The 24,800-nt window shown below is 39.5% G+C and overlaps 1 protein-coding gene across 6 annotated transcripts in view; it reads right to left on the bottom strand.

Moving 5' to 3' along the window:
• The window catches only part of PALLD (palladin, cytoskeletal associated protein), a 324,448-nt gene extending 299,996 nt beyond the window's left edge, over positions 1–24,452 (bottom strand). For 4 of the 6 annotated variants that reach the window (XM_005309738.4, XM_005309733.5, XM_005309735.4 and 1 more), the window contains exons 1-2: positions 23,354–23,532; positions 19,176–20,231 (exon numbers count right to left, since the gene is read on the bottom strand). In XM_005309738.4, coding sequence (XP_005309795.2) covers positions 19,176–20,230 — 1,055 coding nt within the window. In that variant the 5' untranslated portion in view covers position 20,231; positions 23,354–23,532. Of the gene's footprint in view, positions 1–9,420; positions 9,799–19,175; positions 20,232–23,353; positions 23,533–24,292 lie in introns of those variants that run through there. The other 2 variants (XM_005309734.5, XM_065596539.1) reach the window with 2 other exon arrangements.
• Between the last annotated feature and the right edge of the window lie 348 nt (positions 24,453–24,800).

The following is a 24,800-nucleotide window of genomic DNA, read 5'->3' as shown; positions in this document are numbered from 1 at the left end:
ACCGTAATAAAGTACAATCCCGTGCTTACAGGAGATTTAGGTTCAAAATTTGGGACTGATTTTAAAGTATTACTGTAAAATATTATTTAGAATTTCAGCAGTCAAAAAACCTCTGCATTTGCCAACAGTTCCCTTCAAATAATGAGATACAATCCATTTAACCCTATCCATAATGGAAGAGAACATAAAACAGTATTAGATACCATATTTAACTGTTGGCAAATGTTGAGATTTATTTCTTAATATGTGGTCTATTGTCACTGGAAAATCCTAGTTTCAGTTAGATTGTCAGGCTTGGAGATCAGAAATCTGATATAGTTTGACTGTAAAGGGCTATACAGGTCTTTACTTTTCAGTGTAAGACATCCTGAGTTTACAAAGGGTGCTCTGCACAAAAGGAATTATTGTAAGTGCTTCTATTTGAAGAAAAATACTGAATATTGGGATCTCTCTTCTCCACTATTTACACAACACTCCGACTCCTGGTCTCAGCCCACTGCTGGCATTATCCACCCAACAGTGAAACCTTTAATTTGGCAACATTCTCCAACTTGATAACTATGACCTGCAACAGAGTAGAAACACTTTTAACCTTTGTACACAAAAGAGACAGTGTTATTAATTTTGCAGATGCTTGACTAGCCATATTTTGACCATATATGAATTCTACATTATTTTAACAGGTATTTTTTGACATGAGTTTACTTTATTACCTTGCTTCCCTTACAGATATCTGTGTTTTTAGGTATGCTCCGTACTCTTGTTTTGTTTTGTTTTTCCTTGGGAAAGCTGGTTCAAATTCAGTTTGTTATTCTGAGAGGAGAAGTATGCCTTGACATTTAGATTAGTTCCCAGGAGGCAGCAAAGCCTATCATAAAACAGCATCACTCCTGACTGAGGAGGCCCTGCTTCCCCTTCAAGTCAGCCTTCTGGAAAATGTACACAGAGATATAACTGTGTGTGGCAGCATCTAGCATTATACCTGGCCTCTGGATATTAGAATTCTTCACTGCACCAGAGTATTATACATTATAGAAAAAGAAAAGCTACATACTGGACTAATTATCTCATACTTCTCTTACACAACGCTAGTGGACTAGTCTGAGGTTATATGTTAAATAGTCTTTTACACAGTAAGTCCACAAATTGTCAGCATTATGACCAGTTAACATAGGTTATCAGGCCCTGGAGTTCAGTATGGCACAATTAAAATGCAAACACATGCACCGCTTTCCTAAATGGCAAATATTTTCAAAAAGCCTCCCTGTGAAGATGTCTCAGGTCTCCCCTACAAGGCAGTTATTTCCCCTGGGCCCCCTTGCTCCCTCTCTGCAACTTTCTTTTCTATGATGTACAAAAGTTATAACTCAGCAGCTTGCCAGGTAGTAAGGAAGGTGTTCAACTGGTATTTAACTGTTCCTGGGACAAAAATGGAACAATGAGTACTGCCCTCTCTCAACTTTTCTTCCCCTCCCCTTCTGACAAGCATAGCCATATGAAACAGAAGGAAACAAACCAAAGCTGCCAATGTATGACCCAAGCTCTCTATAAAGCACTCAGATCATCAGATGAAAGGTACTGCAAAGTATTAATTATTTTTATGGCATCAGCACATACATACACCACAGGAATGCACGATTACAGTTCCCTGATGTTAAAAGTTACTTTGATTTGAAGCACTACATTAGTCTTAGCAACTAATACAAACATCTCAGTAATGGCCTTGCTGCACAAGGATCTTTAAAGTCATCTACTTGCTTTGACCTGCAGCTAGCTGAAAAAACAACTTTTATGGGTGATTCTACTTGGTAATTACCAGCAAAACTTTAAATGTTCAACACACTGCCTTTTCCCTACAGGAAACCAGACTGATGTCAATTTTAAACCAACATAGGGTCAGATTGTGCCCCTCTTACTCATGTTGAATTGTACCTTACTTAAATGCAGAGTAAGGTGCTATTTAGGGCACATAAGGCTCTCAGTATCTGATCCATAATTAGCGTTTGTTGGATATCCAGCTCTTAATGCATCAGATAAGATACCTCCTTCAGTGATATGTAGGTATGTAACCTTTCTTAACTGAAAAGCCCTGCATTTATACAATTTTAAATGTTCACTAGAGCTGGGTGAATTATTCATTATTAATTTTAAAAAAATGTTAAAAATCTGTATACAGAAAAGTGCTCATCTGCTCATTACTCAATTTGTCTATACATAAGTCAGCCTATGGATTGCTTACAAACTATTCACCATGACTTCCATCAATTATTCCCTGTTCTTAATTAGCTAGTCATATTTTGTGATGTGGTAATATTTCAGCTGGTTAACTAGATGACTTCTATATCCACAAAGCTTCTAAGATGGCTGCATACCACTCTAATACAGAGCAGCAGGAGTTATGTTCGACATTGTCTCCCCACAAAAAATGTGCTTATATAAATATTCACAAGAAGTCAAATACAAGAGTCCATGCATGCTGTAAAAAACAGTTCAGAGTTTTATCTAAGAATGTTTATAATATTAGAGCAATATTTGGCCACTGTCACAGTCTGCTGCTTGTATTATTGGTTCCCATTGACTGTTCACAGGTTTGTGAGAGGTCTGCTATCAATTCAGTATCTGTTCTGAAAAAAAAGTAATTTTCTACATGTACGAATGGATATTACAATGCAGTGCTTATGTCACATACAAGATTTTATTTTATTTTAAATACCAACCCTCAGAATAGAGGGCAATTATTTGGTTTGACAATTTTGGCACTGATTTAGAAGGAATGTTCTTGCTGATCAAGATTCTGGTTCATGAGTGTGAACACCCTAAATAACACAGAAATAAGGGTAATGGGTTCCCTTCAATGGGTTCAAAAATGCAAGGCTACCAGTTTGTCACTGTGTTGCATCCAATTTGGAACTACGGCTATGCTAGTGTCTGAAACCCTAAAGTAATTATTAGCAACCATTATATTTAAAGTCACAAGAGTTTCTATACAACCCACTTTTCACTGTTCATAACTTTTCTGAAGTGTATTTGTGGATTAAAGTTTCCATGCCTAAATGTGTGTATTTTTTTTAAAGAATTTCAGGCAGTTGTGCTCAGCCACTTGAGTTATCTGAAGATAAACAAAACAAAACCCCACACTAATTCATCTTTTGAAGGAAAGCCTTTTGTGCAGAAAATGAATAAGTGAATGAACTTTGGAAGCTCTAATTTCACATATAAATAGTTTTCACTGACGTATTGTACCTTTAGTAGCTTTTGATTTTTAGCGTTTACCTTCCAGAAGGCTCTTTTGTGGATTAATGGAACCAGCAGGTCTACTTGCTGCTGTCTGACTTTGTCTCACACCACTGTAAAGGGCTAATAGAAGATCGCATCATATAAGCATTACGAGATGTACGTATGGGTATCATTCAAGAAATTGTATAGATGTATTACCAATGTTTAAACTGTGTTTATCAACCCTGCCTAGTTACAAAGCTCTCCCAGACAAAGGAATACTGATTTACCTATCTGCCAGGATCTCTTATGTAAATTACAGGTTTCAGAGTAACAGCCGTGTTAGTCTGTATCCGCAAAAAGAAGAACAGGAGTACTTGTGGCACCTTAGAGACTAACAAATTTATTAGAGCATAAGCTTTCGTGGACTACAGCCCACTTCGGATATGCATCCGAAGAAGTGGGCTGTAGTCCACGAAAGCTTATGCTCTAATAAATTTGTTAGTCTCTAAGGTGCCACAAGTACTCCTGTTCTTCTTTTTATGTAAATTAGTCAGGATAAGTCAAATACAGTGGAAGTACAGGCAAAACAAGTTAATAGGAGGCCTTGTAAACAGCATAGCTTCACCAAACCAGAGCACAGAGCAGTGGGGAACAAAGATCTTTTCTGGAGGTACACTTTGAAGCGTATCCTTTTGAAGGTTTGTTGGACTACAGGAAGGATAAGAAGGGGTTTCTTTTCCCATCACTGAGGGAACAAAAAGGACAGCACTTCTTGCATCCATGAAAGTTGGATCCTGACCCTGAGGGCTGGTGACAAAGAGGTTGCTTTAGATGAGAAACTTACCGTGGATAAAGGTCTAAGCATAACTTTTAACAGGCCTTAGTCTTTTAGAAGTGTGTTATACTTATGTTGTATCTGTAAGCAGGGCCGGCTCCAGCATTTCTGCCGCCCCAAGCACGCAAAAAAACCAACAACAAAAAAGCTGCAATCGCGACCGGCGGCGGCAATTGGGGAGGGGAGGGGGGGAAGCCGCGATCAGTGATGCCAGTTCGGCGGTAGGTCCTTCGCTCCTAGAGGGAGTGAGGGACCTGCCGCCCCTGAATCGCCGCACATGCCGCCCCTCTCTCTTGGCCGCCCCAAGCACCTGCTTGTTAAGCTGGTGCCTGGAGCTGGCCCTGTCTGTAACCATTACTGTGTTTCCATTATTCTTACTCAATACGCACTTGAAACTGTTGTTTATTAAATTTATTCTCCTTTTACTATAAAGTCATCTCGGGGTATGCCTATGCAGCAAAGAAAAACCCACGGCTGGCCCTTGCTAGCCAACTCGGGCTCATGGGGCTTGGGCTGCGGGGCGGTTTCATTGCTGAGTACACTTCTGGGCTCAGGCACGACTCTGAGCTCTGGGACCCTTCCGCCCCACAGAATCTTAGAGCTTGGTCTCCTGCCTGAGCTCAGAAGTCTACACAGCAATGAAAGAGCCCCACAGCCCGAGCTCCGTGAGCCCAAGTTGGCTGATACAGGCCAGCCGTGGGTTTTCCTTTGCTGCTTAGACATAGCCTCAGCACTATGATATTAAGAAGAGTGTGCCTTCTCAGTTGAATCAAGTAAGCTTGTGTGTACACTGTCTCTTTGGAGGCAGTGGACTTGGCAATTACTGAGAGTGTCCAGTGATAGGGGGCTGAACACTACAGAGGGACACTTCTGGGAAGTTCAGGAACTGAGGTATACCAAGTGTTAACTTGTGAGACAAAGTAAGGGCTGGCAGAGTCCTGAGAAGCTTGCCTGGGATGGCTAAAAGACTGGGGAACATCTCTCTCCGAGTTTAACACCAGCAAGTCTCACCCACCACCTCAGAGAGAGAAACACAGTGATCTATGGTTCTGGATGCCTTAAGAAATATCACAAGACATGGAGATGATATTCTTTTGCACCACTATCCATGGTACATGTAGTAGGTGAAAGGAACTAAAGGGGAACCTTTCACCTCTTTAATCTCCCCTGCATTGGCCTCAATCTGGCCCAAAGCTACCAAGCTACCTAGTTTTGGTCTAGTTAACACTGCGCTGTCAAACTAAACTGCTTATAAGAAAGAAAAACAGATTTTCCAGATGGCCTCTAAAACTAATAAAATAAACTCAATTTTCACTGCTATTTAACAGTATTTCTTCTATACTTGGTCTACTATAAGTCATTAGAGTATAGGCTGCTCTGCCTCCCCCAAGGTCTTGTCAACTCTAATTGAATAAACTGAAGTTAATGTTTTCAGTCATCAGCTATGTACATTTGCAAAGAATCCCATTTACTCAGTTTTGTAGTCCAGTTCAGTAAAATTAACTTCCATGCTGTCTTGAAAACATTTACAGAGTGCATTTCAGACATGGCAAACAGCTTTGTGTCTTTCAGCAAAGAATGTTTCAAGCGTCAAGTTTCAAAGTGATAATTGTATTTACTGCATTCATCTTTATAAAGCAATGCATTGTATCCCACAAAAGTATGTGCTGTCTAAATAAGGTTATTAAATTGCTGTAATTACCCCTAACACTCTTAAACAATCCAAGATGTGGTATTGCCCTAAGGCAAGTAAGCAAACATGTCAAAAAACACTAACATAACTATTTAGAAATTATTTGGAATAGCATTACGTACTTGTTGAACACGGATAAGCAATGACTGCAATGAAGCCAAATATATTGATTCCAGCTGTTCTTTATTGAAAGCATCACTCCCACACTCATCCCCATATTTTCAGCACTGATAAGATCCTCCACTTCCAATACGCTTTTCCTTTGCACCTCTGCAAGCTACACAATAGTCTACTTTACATAAGGCTTCTGATTGACAGTACTGATCTGACAAAAAACAAACAAACAAAAAAATACCTCCAACAAATTAGCATATTCTGGTCAGATTACTAGTATATTTCCTTTTTGCCAAAACCTTTGGCAAGAGGTGGCTAAGGTCAAAAGCTTGTAGGAGGCTAGAAAAAACAAGAGACCATGTTTTGAATTTACACAAGCATGAACTCAAACAAATAGTAAGTGATACAGAGAGTTGAGTCTTGGTTCTATTTTTACAGTGTAGTTTGTTATTAATAATCTGATTTTAAAACTGAAGTCTTGTTGATAATCTCTAGTCTTCTGAAGACTTGAGTGGATACATTCTCATCTGAGAAAGTTTCCCTATGCTCTCAGCCAAGCACAACACTTACATAGCCACTTTAAAAAAAAAAAAAAGGTGTCCTTATAAACTTATTGTACAAAGAGAGAGAGACCCATTTTCTTCACATTCCATTCAGGAATAGCTTTTAAGAATTAGAGTGGCTATGAATACACTTCACATCAAGCCCAGAATATTCAAAATACAACTGTACTTGATAACACTATTGTCTATTCTTTGGATTTCTTTTTGTAAATAGTAATTAAGATGCTATTTATCTGGGAGTGTTAGTCAGCAATTTTAGTTCTGCATTTTGTAACAGAGGCAGACAAAAAGGGATAACTGTTAAAGAAATGGATCAAGTCATCTTTAGAATATTCATGATGTAATTAGAAATACATCAGGACAAAAACTTGTATTCACAAATAGCTGCTGAACAATAAACTGACTGAGCTGGGATTCCTGCCTAAATCCAATTTAAGACAGCAGTCCTAGTTTTTTTATTATTATTATTTAAAACAATTGCCCCATTATCTTGATATTGCCTCTCATAACTTCCATCTATATGCACCTAACTTTTTTTTTATTTATGCTGTGATAAATGGTAGAACACAAGTTTCTGATTTTTTTAAAAGGTCATTCAGTGAAGGTACTAGACAGCCTGCCTGAGGACAGAACTCCTCTTAGTGCACAGAAAAATAACGGACAGCAGAAATTGCATCATCTGTCTAACAACCCTCAAACATATACCAGGGGTACACGAAATGGGTGAAATTAGTAGTTTAAGAATCGCTCAGCATCCCTGCCTCTTCTGTCCTTGGAGTCTTTGCACACACAAGCTTGTTTCTAGGATCCCTGAACTGCCATTGTTAACAGACTAAACCACATTTGAACCAGTGACTGTTGTTCAAAGTTACATAGGATAAAGTATCCTATTATCAACACTGAGTCCCTGTGAAGGGTCATTTCCCAATGACACTATAGGGGCCTGACTCTCCTCACACCAGTTTATCACTAGTGTGACTATTTGTATAAATTTGACCATAAAGTGTGTGTGTGTGGGGGGAAATAAGACATTTACCTGCAATGACAATGGGTATTCACACACTGCATCGGTTCCCAGGCACTTATGCACAAATAGTATCAACAGACAATCATGATGTCAATCAACACCCTCTTGGTTCTTAAAGGAAAGGCATCTTCCTAACAAGTTAAAGAAAACTACGGCTCTATCCTTCAGCCAAGCAGAGGGGAGCCTGATCTAAACTATCCTGGCCACAAGGAATACTGCATCCACAGCATATTCTTCCCAATTCCACAGAATCCCTACTGTGAGTGTTCAGCACACAAGCTGGGTAGGGAGAGATCTCTGCCAGATCTCTCATCCACCCTAAAATCCACAGGGCATATCAGCACAAATTACCGCAGGCAGAGTTTGCATAGTTTGCTCATTGGCATCATGGAAAACCCTCCCCTCCAAAAGGAGATCCCCAGGCAGAGTTGGCTAGGAAAAACCCATTTGCCCAAGCACTGTTCAGAAAAGTGACCAATCACAGTATGCTTTCCAATAAAAAAAAGCAGGAGAAGTGATGAAATAATCACATAAATCGCTGAGAGTGCTTTTTCAATACATATGAACTTTCCTGTTGCAGCCCAAAGATGCTCAGAATTTCTGTAAGAGAGGTGCTCCCTGGGCGTTCAGACATAGAAATACATTATCCCAAACGAGGGGTGAAGTAGGAAGAGAGATTTCAGAAGGGAAAAAGAGAACGGCGATACAGGCCACAGAATAGGAGAAAGAGGACAACAGATAACTGGGGGAGACACCAAAATCAGAAAGGGATACTCAACAAGGAGAAAGCAACAGAGGAAAGAAGAATATAAATCAAAGGCAAAACAACAAAAACAAAACAAACGCCAAATGATTGAGAAAGGGTAAAAAAGCAAATTAGGAAAAAATGAAAGAAGTGATGTAACATCCAGAGAAATCTCTCCTTGGACAGGGATATTATTTCCTTACATTTATATATAAGCTACCCCATATCTTAATTAGGGATAGGTAAAACTGCCATAACCGTCTACTGTTAATAAACAGATTTGAAACAAATTTTTGCTTCCTGTAGTGGGTATACCGGTAGGTTAAAAATAGCGACTATCGTTCTTCCCTTTGTAATCAGGCTCATAGCAACACACACAAAAGTTCATATATTATTATTTATATTTTAGTAGCACCGTTCATAGGGTAGGTGCAGTACCAACCTATAAGATGACAATGCCCCTACCCCAAAAGAACTTACATACGAGGAGTAGTTTACTACTGCAGCAATTTTACAAAAGACAGAACTTGTGGGAGATAATGAAGGAATACAAGTTAAATAACGAGTCCTCTATTTAAATACCCTCCCTCTTCTTAGGGCTTTAGCACTATGATATAATAAGTAGAAAAATATTTACATATTTTAGACACCAAATACACTATACCAACAGGCTCTAAGAAGACAGGGGAGCATTAAGGTTAATTTTAGCAGAAAAGTTGTTTCTTAAAAAAAGAAAAAAAAATCTGAGTAAATCTATGGTAGGTGTTACTGCAATAGTAAGATACATATTTGTAGGAAATGTATATATGAAAAAAACTTTGCTACAATTTCAGCATCAGTAACAAACTTTCTGAGGTTTTAAAGGCTTTATAGCCAGCATGAGCCTTTAAAACAAATATTTTTCATTATAAGCTTTAATGCTAGAATAAAACAGCAATTCTATGTCTAATAAGCTTAGGTAATTATTGCCTTGTCTAGCCTCTTCTGAAAATTGGTGTGACAATCATTAATGTTAAAGCATATAAATCCAGTTTTTAATTTGTGAGAACAAATTAATCTTGATTATGAAAACAGGTTATAGAATACAAGATAATGGTTATGGGCATGCTATTGAACTGTAGTCTTTTCTACAAAAGCACTTCCTACTGATATTCCTATAGCGTGTATTACTTCTTTATATATTTTTTATAAAAGACTTCTCTAACCATTGAAACAAACACCTACTATTGTTAATTGCCTTGGTGATAATCTTGCTGGTTGTAGAACTCTATAGATATCACTCATTCTCCAAAAAGAGAATTCTCCTGTTGACTCTTCCCATGAAAATCCATGATTCCTAAGAAGAGGTAGCAATACTGGGTTGGGCAATAAGGGAAGGGGACAAGTTAAAAGGATGAAACTGGTAGGTAAATTAGAACTATTCACTATAAAGGGTTTTTGTCAAATAAGGGCCGGATCCTCCAAACATTCACACACATGCATAAAGTTGAACTCATATGTAAGGGATCAGGGCTTAAAGCAGCACTTGTGAAGAGGGAGGGGAATTCTTTGAGGTAACTAATTTAGAGATAGGATTCTCAGCAAATGATGCAGATGTTACTGGGAGGATCAGAACTTTAGGTTCCCGTGAGGCTGTGTGTATTTTGGAGAGATTGCAATTTGTCTACTTATTAGGCATTTAAGGGCCTGATTCTGCACTGCCTTACACTGTATGAGATCACTCACAGCTGTGCAAAGTGCTGTTAAATGCTACCTAATGCAAGTGTCAATGTTTTGCATTACATAGCTATCACAGACTACAGAAGGTGCAAGACAGGGTAGAATCAAGCCCCTCATTTTAGAAAATTGAATGCGGGGTTAGAATTGTAATGTAGTCTTAGGTTTTAAACTTATTAGAAGCCTTGGAATAATTGGGACATGGTAGGGAAGGGGAATCAAGCTAGTGGAGGCTCCTCAGGTGCTTTGAAAACATAAAGTATGTAAGGGGACTGTTGCCCCCTTACTAACATTCAGTGGGGGTGTTTTGGTTGCTAGCTCCCAGCACTAAAAGGGGAGGGGTCGATGGGAAATCAGGACCCTGAGACTGACAGTCCCCAGGAACAATGGCGAGAGGCCAATACTCCAGGTAAGCCTGATTGACAGGGCAGGCAGGCTAATCAGCATGACAGGAGGCCAGGGTGGGTCCTGTCCTCCGTGTGAGTTGGAATTGCCTGGGTCAGACTGAGTGGGGCCGAGCTAAGGAGAGAGCAGGGGCCCAAGCTGAGCTGGAGAGCAGAACCGTGCCAGATACAAAGCCAGAGACGCAGCCCAGGGGGAGCAGATGCTGTGCTGGGAGCAGACCTGCAGCCACAGAGCCAGGTGTGGTTAGCAAGTGGGGCCAGCCAAGGGGGGACCTGGGCAAAGGGCCCAGCACAGAAAGACACCCCCAGACAAGGGCCCTTGCAGGCCAGACTGGGAGGGGGACCTTAACCCTACGGGGGGCTGATGCTGGGAAGAAGGGTCCCACCACTCAAAGCCCGGAGGTGTGTGGCCACCACCATTGCAAGTGTCCAACCCGCAGCATCTCTGCAGCACGGCCAGGGCCTGAGAAGGAGGCCTGGGACCTACAAGGAGCAGACTGTGACCTGCCCTGACGTTCCAGAGACACTGTTTGTGATGTTCCCTGCCACAGAGCGGGGTGATGTGTTTTCCTTTAACCTTTCCCATTTTTCCTTGTTCTTTTCTTTAGATTAATTGTTAATTAAACAACTTGTATTTGCTTTAAATTGTATGGAATAATCAGTGGGTCAGGGAGGTGCCCAGTGCAGAGAGAGTACCCCGGAGTGGGGACACCCTAGCCCCTGTCCTAGGTGACCACAGCAGGGTTAGGGGTCGAGCCCCCCCAGGAATCCTGGGCCCAGCCTTGTTGGGGTTACGAGGACTCAGCCAGACAGGAGAGTGGAAGGGGAGCCCTCAAGGGCAGGGAGGCCTCTGGGTAAAGGAAGTGGGAGCGGGGACTCAGATCCTTTTGCTAGCCCACCTCACCGGGGTAGTGCAGAAGTCAGGAAAGTTATCCACAATAGCGGGACCATTCCCCCGCTTACAAGTACACTATAAGTGCAGGATTATACAGTATTTGCTTTATCTGCTGTTGAAAACAGACTCTGAGCATATCTTTACATATTAATTTTGCTTGCTGACATTTAAATGTCATTAGTGTCTGCTGGCAGGGCTGTCCCTAGGGGGCTGCAGGGCCTGGGACACATCAGCCCCCGCTGGCTTGGGGGCCCCACTCTGCATCAGCGGCTGGTTGGCAGGACAGACCCCAGGCACGCGGGGAAGCAGCTGGGACCTTGGGTGCAGAGCTGGCAGCCAGGAGACCAAGGGTGCTGCAGCACCCCCCGCACTCCTAGTTCTCACGCCTATGTGTTCCGGGATCGACCGCACCAGCCAATTGCACGGCCTGTGGGGCCCCCCAAAGTGCAGGCCCAGAGCAGTTGCCCTGATTCACCCTACCCAAGGGATGGCTCTGTCTGCTGGATCTGGTTAGAGTCCAGGTTAGAGTCCAGTAGTCATGAAGGGAAGTAGTTTGTAGTGAGCAAAAGAGGCATGTTGTTTACATGTACATACAGGATGTGTATAATACAAAATAAGCATGGATGCCTAAAGATAGGCTTCTAAATATATTTTTATGCACCTAAATAAGCAATTGATTTCAAAGATTCTGAACATCCAGCAACTACTTTTGAAGTCCAGGGGAGCTGATGGATATTCAGCACCTTTTAAAACTACAAACAGTAATTTGTTTCAGGGTAGCAGCCGTATTAGTCTGTGTCTGCAAAAAGAACAGGAGTACTGGTGGCACCTTAGAGACTAACAAATTTATTTGAGCATCAGCTTTCGTGTGCTACAGCCCACTTATTCGGATGCACAGAATGGAACATATAGTAAGGAGATATATATACATACAGAGAACATGAAAAGGTGGGAGTTCCCCTACCAACTCTAAGCCTGGAACACTGGTGTTCGTATCTTTGAGGTTCCACTGTACTACTACTTCAGCATGGTTTCAGGGCAGTGGTTCTCAAACTATGGGAGCATCACGCTAACAACCACACATCCAACCCCATTCAGCCCCCAGTCCTGCTCTGTCTCCAGGCCCAGTTCTGCCCCCAGACCAGTTCTGACCCCGCTGCAGCTCTGCTCCACCCCCAGCCTGGATCTGCCCTCATTCCCTCTCCACCCCAGACCAGCTCTGTCTGTAGCCCCAGCTCCACCCCCATCCCCAATTCTGCCCTCAGCTCTCTGCCTTCAGCCGAAGCTCCACCTGCAGTAATTGGGGGGGGGGGGGGAGGGGGAGAGGCATGGACAGATTCTGTTACTGCTAAGGGGGGATGCAACTGAAAAAGTTTGAGCATCACTGTTTTAGGGGATATTATACTATTGGTGCTGCTGCCTTTCAGATGAGATCCAAAACCAAGATTCTGAACACTCTTAGTCACTAAAGATTGATAGCACTTACCATAAAAATATTGCTGTTTGGCCCTAGTATTATGGTCAAATTTCAGCTTATTGAGCTTTAGTTTCATACAGTTGGCATGCTTAGTTTCTACAGGTATGAAAGTTTTCACTGCTTCTACCATTATTCCCCTAATATTCAAGATTTTGGAGAAAAGGGTGTCCAAAGTGAGGCTTCCCCAATCCATATATTTAGGTCGCAAATAAGTGGCCTGGTTTTCTAAGGTAACACATACCTAGAAATTCCCATTGGATGTAATCAGCAGGATTTCCTGAATGTGTAGCACTTCAGAAAATCAGGCCACTTATTTAGGTGCTTAAATATGGATTGGGAAGACTAACTTCAGGCATCCATTTATAAAAATCTGGGCCTATATACATAATATTTTCTCTCACACACAAGTGCAGAAATCTCTCTGAAAATGGTAGAAACATTTTAAGTTCAGCTATTGCACATTTTGCCTATTCTGATTTACTTCTGCAATTTCATCTGGATTCACTATTTTTTCCTTCCAGTGTTGAACTACTGTGTGATGTTGTTATGGGCTGTTACACAGTTCCATCCTGAAGACGGCTGTTTTTCAGTGTTGGAGGGAGGAAGAATGGAGGTGAAGTGATTCTGATGTGCACAATGTACAGTTCTTTGGAAGCCTTCTTAATGAACCAGGCTATTCTAATGTTAGATAGTCTTATAGTATAATAGTTGTGATGCTCTTAAAATAGAGACTTAAAATACAACTTGTGATTTGTTTTAATAAATAAAAACCTGGGCAAGATTTAAAGATGGACTCTGGGCCTAGGTCCAAACTGCCACAAAGTCTGAGAGGGTTCAAATTTTTGCTGTTACCTGTATCTAACAACAAATTCTTAATAACTGACTGGATAATAGTACTGCTTTCACAGTTCACCCTGAAATATGTTTAACTAAATAAATATATTGAAACTGCTTTCGAGTGCCCCCTGGTGTTATTCACTAAAGAGAAATACTTTGTCAAAATTCTCATTGCCTGACTTGTGATAGAGTGACCTCTTCAGTAAGGTGGATAAGATTACAATAAGCCAAAAGAATTTTATTGGCATTGAAAATAAATTGTTATTGCAAGGTGGGGCACATTTTCCAAATCTTCCCCCCCATCTCTAAAATCACCATTCCATTCACATTAAAGGAAAAAGCCACCGTTTCTATGGGATTCACACAAGAGAGCATGATTTGTTTTTTCATAAGTGCCTCACATACCATAGTCCAGGAGCTGTGCTGACAAAAAATTTTTTTTTGCATCTCTTCTATTGTCCCTGAATGAAGAGTAACAAAGAGATATCACCAATCAAAGATATAACCACATAAAAAAGACAATTGGGGGTAGACCAGATTGTAAGTTAATGAGTACTGCAATATTAAGGGAATTTTTTAAAAAAAAGTCATGTCAGTTAAAGTGAAGAACTTGTAGCTTCTTTGCACACACCACTAACTGGATGAATGTAATAGCAATGCAAAAATACTATGAAAGCATCTAAGGTTTTTGCACACATCTTTCCATTGCTGTGGGTTTTTCATGGATGACTCCACAGCTGTGAGTCAGAGTAACTATAAGACTGCTAGACAAAATAATAGCAATGAGATACTGTAATGTTAATATAAGATAATGATGTATCTTTGCTTTCCTAATATTGCATCTTCATTGAGGACTTATAATATCATACACAGCATTTCACTTTTAGGTCACTGGTTTGATTCCAGTTCTGCTCAGCTGTTATCTGAAGTTATTACCAACTGATGATTATATGCTATATGCATTAAATGCACTTAGAATATTTCACCATTTTCAGATATTTTACTGGTATGAGAAAGATTCCATATACATATTTTAGGTTATAATCTTTGGCTAGGTACCTATAACATAGGGTAGGTGCCTATACTTATATTTTATAATTCTGAAGTGTTAAATTAACAGGCATATTAGGCTAGAACTGGTAAAAATAGTCAACTCAGTAGAAACGTTGAGTATCTATATGACCTGTTTCATTCTAGTACATTAATGTAGTATACAACTTGACTATCAGTTCTTTCTAATCAAGCCAAAATAAATCAGTTAAAGATTAAGCTTGTTTTCTGGCGTCAAAGGTTTTCACATTCCCTTCCTTATTAAGGTCTCCTATTTTTAGACTATTCAGTCTCACTTGCTTTTCAATTTAAGGAAGTACAGCTGCTTTGTAATACTTTATAATACTTGAATAATTGTATTAAAATCATGCCGAAAACATGTTGCTTTGCAAAATAATTGCTTTGATCTGTCAATTTCTTTTCTTGTTAAAGATGCTTGAGAAAACATCTGATTTAAGACAAAATATTGGCAGACATCTTTCCAAGAAATGCCCAGGTCTGCAAGTTGAAATTGTCCTCAACTTCCATTGGCTTCAAAAGGATCAGAAAGCTCTCAGCACCTTTCAGATTTTGCTGAGTTCCCTTAATAATTGTGTTTATAGGTTTTAGAAATGTAAAATTTAGAACTCTCATAATAGCTAACAAGTATGATTTAACAATTAAGAACATTGTGAAAATTGTTATTACAGTAGATATTTCAGTATGCCCATCAAGCATAACAATACAGGTTCAAAATTGCAACGACATACTGGAGGAAATGTTTTGATACAGGGACCATCTGATATCACTGTTCTACAATTTTTGAGAAGTCGTCTGCTTCAGAGATAAAATGTGCTATGTATTATATATTTTGATGTGCTGAATTCAAATATGACAATTAAAACAACTGATTGGCTACTGTTTCTAAGATATTTAAGTTATTTTTTACATTTTATGTCTATGTATATTGTGTAGATAGTAGAGTTTTAATCATAAATTGTAAACCTAGGTCTTTTCATGTGTTTATGGTTGCTTTACATGATAATATTTCAACTGTCCTGTTTATGTAACACTTTAAAAATCAGCAAAAGGGTTATATAAATAACATTTATTATGAAACAAAAGGCAAAAAACTATTCTGTACATAGTTTAGTCCTATTCAGTGTCTACTTGGCGCTTCTTGGCTTGTCTCTTGTATTCATTAAATGGAGCATCTCTTGTCACTGTCCAGCAATAGTCTGCAAGCATTGATGGGCTCCATTTGCCCTGATAGCGTTTCTCCATTGTTGCAATGTCCTGGTGAAATCGCTCGCCGTGCTCGCCGCTCACTGCTCCGCAGTTCGCTGGAAAAAAATCTAGATGAGAGTGCAAAAAATGTATCTTTAGTGACATGTTGCAACCAAGGCTTTTGTATGCCTTGAGGAGGTTTTCCACCAACAACCTGTAGTTGTCTGCCTTGTTGTTTCCGAGAAAATTTATTGCCACTAACCGGAAGGCTTTCCATGCCGTCTTTTCCTTGCCACGCAGTGCATGGTCAAATGCATCATCTCGAAGAAGTTCATGAATCTGAGGACCAACAAAGACACCTTCCTTTATCTTAGCTTCACTTAACCTTGAAAATTTTCCATGGAGGTACTTGAAAGCTGCTTGTGTTTTGTCAATGGCCGTGACAAAGTTCTTCATCAGACCCAGCTTGATGTGTAAGGGTATTAACAAAATCTTCCTTGATTCAACAAGTGGTGGATGCTGAACACTTTTCCCCCCCAGGCTCCAATGACTGTCGGAGTGGCCAATCTTTCTTGATGTAGTGGGAATCTCTTGCACGACTATCCCATTCACAGAGAAAACAGCAGTACTTTGTGTATCCAGTCTGCAGACCAAGCAAGAGAGCAACAACCTTCAAATCGCCACAAAGCTGCCACGGATGTTGGTCATAGTTTATGCACCTCAAAAGTTGTTTCATGTTGTCATAGGTTTCCTTCATATGGACTGCATGACCAACTGGAATTGATGGCAAAACATTGCCATTATGCAGTAAAACAGCTTTAAGACTCGTCTTCGATGAATCAATGAACAGTCTCCACTCATCTGGATCGTGAACGATGTTGAGGGCTGCCATGACACCATCGATGTTGTTGCAGGCTACAAGATCACCTTCCATGAAGAAGAATGGGACAAGATCCTTTTGATGGTCACGGAACATGGAAACCCTAACATCACCTGCCAGGAGATTCCACTACTGTAGGCTGGAGCCCAACAGCTCTGCCTTACTCTTGGGTAGTTCCAAATCCCTGACAAGGTCATTCAGTTCACCTTGTGTTATGAGGTGTGGTTCAGAGGAGGAGGATGGGAGAAAATGTGGGTCCTGTGACATTGATGGTTCAGGACCAGAAGTTTCATCCTCTTCCTCTTCCTCGTTTGACTCAAGTGAGAATGATTCTGGTGCATCAGAAACCGGCAGTCCTTCTCCGTGGGGTACTGGGCGTATAGCTGATGGAATGTTTGGATAATGCACAGTCCACTTTTTCTTCTTTGACACACCTTTCCCAACTGGAAGCACCATGCAGAAGTAACAATTGCTGGTATGATCTGTTGGCTCTCTCCAAATCATTGGCACTGTAAAAGGCATAGATTTCCTTTTCCTGTTCAACCACGGGCAAAGATTTGTTGCACAAGTGTTGCAGCATATGTGTGGGGCCCATCTCTTGTCCTGATCTCCAATTTTGCAGCCAAAATAAAGGTGATAGGCTTTCTTAACCACAGTGGTTATACTGCGCTTTTGTGATGCAAAAGTCACTTCACCACAAACATAGCAGAAGTTATCTGCACTGTTCACCCAAGTACGAGGCATCTCTGCTCACTTTGGCTAAACAGAAATGTGTCCCTTTGCAAAATCAAACACTGACAAATAAGAGAGCACGACACTGTATGATTTCTAGAGATGATATAGGGCAATTTGTTCAGCAGAGTGATGTAAGCTTCGTTATGATTGCATCATCCATGACTTCTAGGAATAACATGATGCAATTCATATCATGTATGACGCAATACCAGCTTCAGATTGCATCATTCATTGTTTCGCCTAAAAAGCAAGTACTGTCCAAACCCAGTCATAGATTTATTCATAGATCCAGTCAAAGATGTATTTTAGCCATTTCTGGTTTAAATTGAGATCCCTTCCCTTTATAACTCACTTATCCTCCGCCATTCTCAAGTCAAGGGTCATATATACTGACCCAATAGCATATCTTGAAAACTAGAGGCAATCAACAATTTTAAGCATCATTTTTGTTCTCAGTGACCCAGAATTAGTAAAGTTTGACTACATTTATTTCAGAAGCATTTTGGCTGTAGAGCAGTGTATCTTCTGAGAATGTCTCAATCTGAAAGACTTCTGGCTGGAGGTGACAAAATTATTAGAAAGTTTTTTCAGGTTATTTATCCAGTGTTCTGACCGATGGAGAGAAATGCAATGTATACACTTATTTACTGTCTTTGTGACTGCAGCATTTAAGGACCAGATTGTGAATCCCTTTACTCACATTGGTGAGACACTAATCTCTGAAGCCAATTTTGGGCCTAGTTCTGCCACCCTTACTTGGACTGAGTACCTGTAGTAAGATGAGGCCCTGAGACATAAACCCTTGGTATCAGAGGCCTGGTATGAAGCCTGAGGTCTGAATGGAAGTAATGGTCAAGACTTTGCTAACATAAAGCAAAGTTATGCTGTGAGTCAGAGGCAGGCCCTGCTCACAGATGTTGGCAAGAACAAGGCTGCTAAAAACACGTATACACATATAAGCACTAGTAAGATGAACGTGTGCTAGGATGGCACCAGAATAGCCCGGTACAAACACATCCCACAGAGATAAAAAGGAACCCATCCTAAAGACAGGATCAAAAGGACAATATGATGGATAGACTTATTTGAAACCAACCTGTACCAGGGGAGAGGCAGCACCCTAATGCATAGAGGGCTGTACCTCAATGTGTCAGGAGTGATGTGTGACCTGTTTGTACCTGTGTATAAGAATGCATCCCTATGTGGACATCTTTGTCTGGCCTAGGGGGCAGTGGCAAATCCTGCCACTGACTGAGCCAGTCCATTGTCAGGGAGCATATATGTACTAGCAGAACTGTAGACATCTGATCCGGGGAGCTAGAGACTGTGTTTCATTTGACAATAAACCTGGCTGGGTGCCTTCGTACCTTATTAGAGTCTACGGTCATTGGGCGGTTCACTTGAGATCTGCTATTCCAGCTATGTGCGCAGAGCTGGGACAGCACACTGGGAGAACACACATATACGCAGCCGACCGTTATCATCATTGAACAGAGCAGAGCATCACACCGGTGACGTCTGACGACAGTACCTTACTCTGCAAGTAGAAATCAATGGAAATATTTGCAGAGTAAGGAACCACCAAGGTAATGGTGGTAAAATCTGTCACTTCATGAATATATTAGTAAAATCACTTGGCTGTCAGCATGCACTGTTAGAATTTTCTTGTACATTACCCTTGAGCAGGTCCATGGTGATACTCTTCCACAAAAGTAAAATTAGAAGATATCAGCCATTAGAAGATATCACCCTGACCATTTTAAACTGCCATACACCTACCTGACATGAGGTGTTGGGTTTCCAGCAACTCTGCACTCCAGCAGCACCTTGCTTCCTTCAGCTACTTCCTGGCTCCGGAGTTTCTGAGTAAATCGAGGAGCTGAAGACTGATAGCTACCTGGATTGGTGAGCTCATGGTGAAAGGCAATTTCACTTTCTTGAGTGACATACTTCCTGTCAGGGAAGGGCTCTCCATTGTGGTGAGTCTCAGGTAACTTTGCCTCAGGTTTGGTCTCTGGATATGCTCTACCAGGGCTTTGATTCACTGAGGCATTTATCATGGCTGACTGTTTCTTTTTAGGAGACAGGTATCCACTGTCTGGAGAAGAGGAGTCCCCATTGGGACTCCTGCCTCTTGCCTTTGCTGCTTCTCTAAATATGGAAGAAAGTTCTTCAATGAACATGGCAGCCTTGTCACACAGCTTGTTCTTGAAAGGAGCATCTCCCTGGGATATTGATTTGGATTTTGGGCTTGTCTTTTGCGTATTTGGACTACATCTCTCTGCATTTCTTAGACTCCGAATAAAGCTGGGACTAGCCATTAGCGAGGGCGAGATGCTGCCTTGCCTCCCAGGAACAGTGCAAATGCTGCTTGCTGCCTGAGGGGATGTGGGTGGTTGCTGTTTCTGTTGCTCTGGGAGAGTTTGAGCTGTGCTGAATAGTGAATTTGGACTGCTCAGCTGAAGCGTCCCCAAATCTTCTTGTTCGTGGACTTTGGTCTTTCTAGAAGAAGCATATTCTGATGAGTTTGGATAAGTGTTGAAACGATGAGTGAACTCCTGCTCTATATTCTGATTCTCCTTCACTGAATTAGCAATAGCTTCTCTGGCAAGATCAAGGCTTTTACTTATCTCCTCCTTGCTGAGAAATGCAGATAGCTCATTAGAAACCTCTCCATCCTGTATGCCTGATAGGGAATCATAAAAAAAGTCATGAAAGGAGGAAGCCTCTGACATGTTTTCAGAGTAATCCTCATGGGCTCTTTTCTCTGCTGAGTAAGCCTCCTTTAGCATTAAGGGTAGAGACACCACCTGTTCATGCCTTCTGTCTTGCATGCTGGAAGAAAATGCACATAATTTCTATAAGCAGTGTGACAATAAAACAAACACTTTATATGCTTGTGTCATATAACTGTAGATTCATTATTTACAAATGACAGGCTACAAACGCAGGTGGGAAAAAGTTAAATCCTAATGATGTAAGAATTATTTGTAGCATGATCATTCACTTTGAGTTAGAATAGGCCTGACTGACACTGAGCAAGAGAAAGCTAGTTACAAAGTAAGTGTTTCAGGTCCTCTACATCCAGTCCTGTTATGAATTTGTAAGAGGTTTGTTTTGTTTTAACCCTGCATGTTGGCTAGCACTAGCTCATCTCCTCCAAATGATTTTCAGTGATTTATTGATTCCTATTAATCTTACCCATTCTATTATTATATGTTTAGGTTCATGATCATTTCCATGATGTACCTGCATTTCTTTCCCCACAAAAGTGCCTTCAAAATCATAACATATTGCAACATTAAATCACAATAAGAGAACATTGAAGTGATTTAAACAAATGATTATTATTATTTAGAATCTGAATGAGTAGGAGTCTCTAGAATTCCCTTGATTAGAATTTCCATGCTTTCTCCTGGTTAATAATATAAAATTATTTTTAATCATGTTATTTATGATTTTCTGGTTGTTAATATTTCATTTCCTTCACTGCTGTTGGAACATGCATGTTCCTTGGTAGCATTATGATATACAGTGATCATTTAAATTAATAGAACATCAGACTACCATGAACTATAGATACAGTAAAGCAATATTGAAGGGAGTGTTATTCATGCATATATCTTGCAAGTCACATTGTACCAAGCAGCTTGTATATGAAGATAAAATTGTCTATAACTCCCCTCAGTTTTTCTACAGCATTTTAAAGCATCTCATTCCTTGCTTGTTCTGTGGGGGCAGAATAAAACCCGTTCCCCAAATGGAATTATATGCAAGAAGTTCCATGAGTTGAAGCTTGTTTGGTTTCCTAGATGCTACATTGGTGACAACTTGGCTCCAAGAATGATAACTGCTTCTGCTGAATATTAATTCAGCTGAACAACAGTGATGTAAATATCCCTGATCGTCATGACCATATATATACCTTTATATATATATTCTCATTTCCTTGGGGAGTTTAATTTCTTAAAACTAGATTGCTTAAAACTTTGCATGTTCACATTATTCCCTAGTCCATTTCTTCAGTGCTAGCTGGCTTGATAGTCATGAGATGCACACACATGTATTTTACACTGGCTCATGCACACTCCAATTACTTCTAGTTACTTCACTGGGGTTTACCCAGCAGATAATCATTAGCTGATTGACTGATTGAATTCTTGGACTAGTACATGCCTCTCTTGATATCTCTTTTTTTGTGTGCTCTGCCAGTGGATTACAGCCAAGCACATACAAGGGAAGTACAGGGAAGCCAAAGAGTTTGTTTTATGGTTCAACATTTGAAGCATAGTTTTATAGAGTAGGTTGATAGGGGTAGTCCTTGCTTTAATTAGGTTGTCTCTTTCCCTTTATTCCTATTTACAGGGGAACAAATCTAGCAATCATGCCAATATATTGTCAACAAAATCTAAAAAAGTATATACAGCATAACTGGCTACAATTTAGCAGTTTTAGAAATGAACCCAACCTGATCTAGAGGCGCAGCTGTTAAGGCAACTGGATGAATGCCAGGGAATCAAGAGTTAAATCTGGAGAATTTGTGTCTCTGGAACAATTAGTAATTTTTGAAAACGTCATATTCAAATGAATAAATATGCTACTGTGTATGGATAATTTACTGCTTTAAATCATATTGTGCATCACAAGCATATCTTTACATGACTCTGATTCACACAGTTTCTTCTTCCTACTGAAGCTTATATCTCTGTGTGAAATGTATCATAATAAGCTAAACTGTCCTGACTTTCACTCTATGCTATTCTGTTGTCTGACTGGGATATGGCTCAGGGCAGAATTTGGCCCTTTGCCACTCAGCATAACAGAGAATGGTTAGTTTCTAGTAAAATGATTATATTGTGAACAATGTTACAATTATTTGAGCTTTATAGCATTGTGTATCTTATTAGATAAAAACAGTGGTTTACACATGACTGAAAGTTATAATTTTCAAAGTCTGATGCCTAAAGTTAGGCATCTAAATCCATATTGAGATATCTAAATAATTGGCTAGATTTTCAGAAGTGCTGAGCGTTTCTGAAAAATCTGATTACTTATTTTGGTGTCTAAATATGGATTTACATGTCTGTCTTTAGGCATCTAAGTTTAAACATTTTGGTCTAAAAGACACTTTTAAAACTTATATTGTAATGTATAAATCCACTGTAATTCAGGGAATCCAAAATTTCATTTAGAACAACTTGCTTCTTTAAGTCACAGCTAAATGAAGTTAAAATAACACTAACCCTATCAAATAGCACATAAGATCATAATTAGAAATATCTAATGCTATTTCTAGCATCTAGTGGTTAGACAACAGCATATTTATAATGGTGCTTTGCACTTCTATCTAATGAGTGTATTCACCATTATTAATGCACTGTATTGTTTTAAAGACAACATGGAAAATAAAAATTTTGCATATATATTACTTGGAATGTTTAACTTTATGGAAGATATATTATGCACAAATTATTTCCATGGTACAATTTGATATTTATCTTGTCATGTAAAATCACAGATGCTATACCCATTAACATGGTAAAATAATTAATTAAAATCGATTTTATTACAGTGGCAATAATTTTCACGCTTTTAGAAAATACATGAATAATTCATCAGTTTAAAGCATTACATGAATAAACAGTAAGGAACAGAATACCATGGAAAGTAATTTTACAGATCTCACTTTCTCATTGTAATGAAAAGGGAAATACTAAGGAAAAATACAAACATCTTTAAAATTTGTGAAAATTGTGCTAAGAAAAATCATAGATTAAAAAAAATCAAAATAAAATCAAGCCCACTCAAATGAGTAACAGAGTTTAAGGGAAATTTCTAATGGTGTTTCAAAAACAAATAAATACTTATTTTGATATGGATTTTGAAGCCCTGAGCTATTATTCCCTGAGAACAATTAATTGAATTCACAGAAAAAAAAAAAAAACCACATTACAGACCTTATATACGTTAGGCCAGCTTGAAGAGTCTCACATATAATTAATTTCAGGAAAGGCTGCTTCCTCCTTTTTTGCTTAAGAAAGCTGAAAGTTGCTTTAACTATTCAATAAAGATTGCTTGGTCCTGAGTAAGCATCAAGGCGACTGTGGCCTGTGAATTATATCTGTCCTCTGTGACTATGTATTCTTACCCCACTCATCTATATTTGGTAACTGAACTCATGTTTCAGCAGACTGCCACTATCTGGAATTCCAGCAGAAGGGATGTTAGCCCTGGAAGCCACAACAAGTTCTGTGCACTTGGTGCTTAGAAACTCAAGGAACTTAATGTTGAAATGTTCCATTTTTGTTGTATTCTAGACAGGATTTCAGTCTCTTTTACAGTATTCAGGAATTTTAAAATGTGACACTTGTTCACTATCAAAGTGCCTCCATTCACCAGAAATAGAAAGTAAGGCCTGTGGTTTGATTTACAGGGGTAAAAAAAAAAAACCTCTTTATAAGGAGTTTCATCTTAACATTTGATTTTTATTTTTACCACATTAAATTGAAAAAAGCTTTTGTATTAAAATAATTGTAAATTAGTCAACATGTTATAGCGATACATATGACAACAAAATATTCTAACGAGAAAAATATTATACTACATTTAGATATGTGATTAGAAATAGTACCTTATTTCCATGCTAAGTTGTTGGTGGAAGATAAATGTCCAGTTCAAGACTGGCAATTATCTTACTACTAATAATGTGGCTCTATCATCAGAAGACAAGCCAATTTACTATTGTAATAGTTAACACTCAAAAATGATACTGATGAAAATCTTATACATTTACCAACAAACGAAACAAGTGCACAACGAAAATATAGTTGATACATATAGCATTATATTAGTCTGTAGCATGCTAAATGATCCCAGTTCCACTTTCTCATACTGACCTTGCTCAGGAAGAAGTTTTGCCTGATTAAAGACTTCAGTGAGAGTTTTGTCTGAGTTTTCTGTCAAAAATGCACCTGTACCTTTCTAGCATTCATATACTTCATTTTTATTTTGGTTAATTTGGTATGTTTCTTTTTATCTTCTTATCTACGATCCATTTCTTTTAACTAGAGATGCAGTAGCTAAAGTAATATCTATCCGTGGATTCACTGAGATTTTCCCCATTAGTTTGCAGTGTTGTGATAGCCGTGTTGGTCCCAGAATATTAGAGAGACATGGTACATGAGGTAATATCTTTTATTGGACCAACTTCTGTTGGTGAAAGACACAAGCTTTTGAGCTTACACAGCTCTGTGTAAACTTAAAAACTTGTCTCTTTCACCAACAGAATTTGGTCCAAGGAAAGAAATTACCTCACCCACATTGTCTCTCTCATTTTCCCCAGCGTCATTTTGACTGATAACATTACCATGCCTACCATGGGAAATTAGTTTGTCTTCTGATGAT

Source organism: Chrysemys picta, chromosome 5, assembly GCF_011386835.1.
Source record: "Chrysemys picta bellii isolate R12L10 chromosome 5, ASM1138683v2, whole genome shotgun sequence".
Lineage (NCBI taxonomy): Eukaryota > Metazoa > Chordata > Testudines > Emydidae > Chrysemys > Chrysemys picta.
The sequence above is the reverse complement of the archived record's forward strand: the minus strand, read 5'-3'. Positions and strand labels throughout refer to the sequence as shown.